We start from the raw sequence: 4,286 nt of genomic DNA, 5'->3' as shown, positions 1-4,286 counted from the left end.
TGTATATCATTGATTTTACTTATTTTTTCCTTATTAATGTACACTCTTTGCTTCTGTCACTTCCTCTAATATTTATCCAGTCCTTCCCTGTGTCTATATTAGGTCTATTAGAATCAGTACAGAGGAGAATGACTAAAAGGATACAGGGGATGAGGAGTATTCCTTACGAGGCGAGGTTGAAGCTGTTAATTTACTTTCATTAGAGAAACGTAGGTTAAGAGGGGACCTGATAGAAGTCTTTAAGTGGTATAAGGGTTATAACAAGGGAGATGTAAGCAAAATTCTTAGGATCAGCAACCAGGGTAGAACAAGAAATAACGGGTTCAAGCTTGAAAAATTTAGGTTTAGGAAGGAGATAGGAAAAAATTGGTTCTCAAATAGAGTGGTAGATGAGTGGAACGGACTCAGTAATCATGTAGTTAGTGCTAGGACACTAGAGAGCTTTAAGAGAAGATTAGACAAGTTTTATGGATGGGGATAGCAGATGGAAATAGGTAGGTGTGTTTCATACAGGGACTGCCACGTGTAAGCCTGGTCGCTTCTTGCAACTTCCCTTATTTCTTATGTTCTTATGTTCTATATACGAGTATCTAGTCCTTTTTTGCCTCTATCACTCTTCTATCTAATATCCAGTCTTTCACTTCCTGCCTTCAGTTCACATACACTCCTCACCTCTTCTGCTGCCTATATTTACCCAGTCCTTCCCTGCACACACCACAGCAATATGAATTAACACACAATTGCCAATATCCTTCCTTTTATTAATCCCTCACTGTGTTTCCAGGGTGAGTACTTCCCAGACCATCCAGTCACTCGCACGTGCTTGGAAGTCTTTCGTGAGCTCTCGCTGGAACAGAAAATGTTTTCAAGTTTCTGACGGGGACTCACCAGGTTCTTCTACTAGGCATGAGAGAGAGAGAGAGAGAGAGAGAGAGAGAGAGAGAGAGAGAGAGAGAGAGAGAGAGAGAGAGAGAGAGAGAGAGAGAGAGAGAGAGAGAGAGAATCTATTACTCTCATTTCTTTTCTTTCCATCCTATTCTCCTTTATTTCTTCTTTATCTTTCTCTCTCCTCTATCTTCTTTCTCTCATTTCTTCTTTTTCTTCCTCTTCTCCTATTGTCTTCGTTCTTCTCTTATGTCCTCTTCCTTCTTTGTCTTCTCTCTCTCTTTCTTCCTTCCATCACTTCTGAAAATAAAAAAAATATTAAATACATATTTTGAACATAATAATAATAATAATAATAATAATAATAATAATAATAATAATAATAATAATAATACTTCCAAAGTGGAGCACATTCTGACCCTCTTCCCTTTTGCAGAGATCTCCATTCTTGGAGACTTCAATGTTCACCACCAGCTTTGGCTTTCCTCTCCCTTCACTGACCATCCTGGTGAACTAACCTACAACTTTGCTATCCTCCATGACCTAGAGCAATTGGTGCAACACCCTACTCGTATTCCTGACCGTCTTGGAGATACGCCCAACATTCTTGACCTTTTCCTGATCTCTAATCCTTCTGCTTATGCTGTCACCCTTTCTTCTCTGTTGGGCTCCTCCAATCACAATCTCATATCTTTATCTTGTCCTATCGTTCCAATCCCTCCTCAGGATCCCCCTAAGCGAAGGTGCCTCCGGCGTTTTGCCTCTGCTAGTTGGGAGGACCTGAGGAGGTATTTTGCTGATTTTCCTTGGAATGACTACTGCTTTCGTGTCAGACCCGTCTTTGGGTGCTGAGCACATAACAGAGGTGATAGTGTCTGGCATGGAGGCGTACATTCCTCACTTTTTTTCTCATCCTAAACCTTCTAAACCTTGGTTTAGCAAAGCTTGTTCTCGTGCTAAACATGATAGAGAGGTGGCCCACAAAAGGTACTTAATCCTTCCATCACCAGAATCTCATGCAGTTTATATTTCTGTCTGGAACCATGCCAAGTCTGTTCTCCAACTAGCCAAAAACTCCTTCATTAACAGAAAATGTCAAAACCTTTCAAGATCTAACTCCCCTCGTGATTTCTGGCATCTAGCCAAAAATATCTCCAATAACTTTGCTTCTTCTTCTTTCCCTCCTCTATTTCAACCAGATGGCACCACTACTATCACATCTATTTCTAAAGCTGAACTCTTCGCTCAAACCTTTGCTAAAAACTCTACCTTGGACGATTCTGGGCTTGTTCCTCCCTCTCCTCCACGCTCTCTGACTACTTCATGCCTCGTATTAAAATTCTTCGCAATGATGTTTTCCATGCCCTCGCTGGCCTAAACCCTCAGAAGGCTTATGGACCTGATGGGGTCCCACCTATTGTTCTCCGAAACTGTGCCTCCGTGCTTGCATCTTGCCTAGTCAAACTCTTTCAGCCTTGTCTGTCAACATCTACCTTTCCTTCTTGCTGGAAGTTTGCCTACATTTAACCTGTTCCTAAAAAGGGTGACCGTTCTAATCCCTCAAACTACTGTCCTATTGCTTTAATTTCCTGCCTATCTAAAGTTTTTTAATCTATCCTCAACAGGAAGATTCTTATACATCTATCACTTCACAACCTTCTATCTGATCGTCAGTATGGGTTCCGTCAAGGCCGCTCTACTGGTGATCTTCTGGCTTTCCTTACTGAGTCTTGGTCATCCTCTTTTAGAGATTTTGGTGAAACTTTTGCTGTTGCCTTGGACATATCAAAAGCTTTTGATAGAGTCTGGCAGAAAGCTTTGATTTCCAAACTACCCTCCTATGGTTTCCATCCTTCTCTCTGTAACTTCATCTCAAGTTTCCTTTCTGACCGTTCTATTGCTGCTGTGGTAGACGGTCACTGTTCTTCTCCTAAATCTATTAACAGTGGTGTTCCTCAGAGTTCTGTCCTGTCACCCACTCTCTTCTTATTATTCATTAATGATCTTCTAAACCAAACTTCTTGTCCTATCCACTCCTACGCTGATGATACCACCCTGCACTTTTCCACGTCTTTTCATAGACGTCCAACCCTTCATGAGGTAAACATATCATGCAGGGAAGCCACAGAACACTTGACTTCTGATCTTTCTAAAATTTCTAATTGGGGCAGAGCAAACTTGGTATTGTTCAATGCCTCAAAAACTCAATTCCTCCATCTGTCAACTCGACACAACCTTCCAGACAACTATCCCCTCTTCTTCAATGACACTCAACTGTCCCCCTCTTCTACACTGAACATCCTCAGTCTGTCCTTTACTTATAATCTGAACTGGAAACTTCACATCTCATCTCTAGTTAAAACAGCTTCTATGAACTTAGGTGTTCTGAGACATCTCCGCCAATTTTTCTCACCCACCCAGCTGCTAACTCTGTACAAGGGCCTTATCCGTCCATGTATGGAGTATGCTTCACATGTCTGGGCGGGGGTTCCACTCATACTGCTCTTCTAGACAGGGGGGAATCATAAGCTTTTCGTCTTATCAACTCCTCTCCTCTAACTGACTGTCTTCAGCCTCTCTCTCACTGCCGCAATGTTGCATATCTAGCTGTCTTCTACCGCTATTTTCATGCTAACTGCTCTTCTGATCTTGCTAACTGCATGCCTCCACTCCTCCCGCAGCCTCGCTGCACAAGACTTTCTTCTTTCTTTCACCCCTATTCTGTCCACCTCTCTAACGCAAGAGTTAACCAGTATTCTCAATCATTCATCCCTTTCTCTGGTAAATTCTGGAACTCCCTGCCTGCTTCTGTATTTCCACCTTCCTGTGACTTGAATTCCTTCAAGAGGGAAGTTTCAAGACACTTATTCATCAATTTTTGACCACTGCTTTGACCCTTTTGTGGGACTGCCATTTTTTTTTTTGTTGCCCTTGGCCAGTGTCCTTCCTACATAAAAAAAAAAAAAAAACACTATCTCTCTCTCTCTCTCTCTCTCTCTCTCTCTCTCTCTCTCTCTCTCTCTCTCTCTCTCTCTCTCTCTCTCTCTCTCTCTCTCTCTCTCTCTCTCTCTCTCTCTCTCTCTCTCTCTCTCTCTCTCTCTCTCTCATGTGAGAGACTGTGGGGAGTGACTGTGGGTTCGTCAACATACTGTAAGGGACGTACTATGGATCTGTGGATGGGTGAGAGAGAGACACGGGCACATTCTTACTGGTGAAGGGGACAGAACTTTTCATTATAAAAAGCATTTTTGCATCTCAGTTATAGCCTCTCTCTCTCTCTCTCTCTCTCTCTCTCTCTCTCTCTCTCTCTCTCTCTCTCTCTCTCTCTCTCTCTCTCTCTCTCTCTCTCTCTCTCTCTCTCTCTCTCTCTCTCTCTCTCTCTCTATGTTAGCTTATCTTAC

General features: G+C 42.4%; 1 protein-coding gene across 1 annotated transcript in view; it reads right to left on the bottom strand.

Moving 5' to 3' along the window:
- Positions 1 to 740: 740 nt before the first annotated feature.
- LOC135104619 (uncharacterized) overlaps positions 741 to 4,286 on the bottom strand; it is a 13,901-nt gene continuing 10,355 nt past the window's right edge. Inside the window, exon 6 of the mRNA XM_064012149.1 lies at positions 741 to 1,185. Within this exon, the coding sequence (XP_063868219.1) occupies positions 1,180 to 1,185 (6 nt within the window). The 3' untranslated portion in view covers positions 741 to 1,179. The remainder of the gene's footprint in view (positions 1,186 to 4,286) is intronic.

The sequence above is a fragment of the Scylla paramamosain genome, chromosome 11 (genome assembly GCF_035594125.1).
Source record: "Scylla paramamosain isolate STU-SP2022 chromosome 11, ASM3559412v1, whole genome shotgun sequence".
Classification (NCBI taxonomy): Eukaryota; Metazoa; Arthropoda; class Malacostraca; order Decapoda; family Portunidae; genus Scylla; species Scylla paramamosain.
The sequence above is the reverse complement of the archived record's forward strand: the minus strand, read 5'-3'. Positions and strand labels throughout refer to the sequence as shown.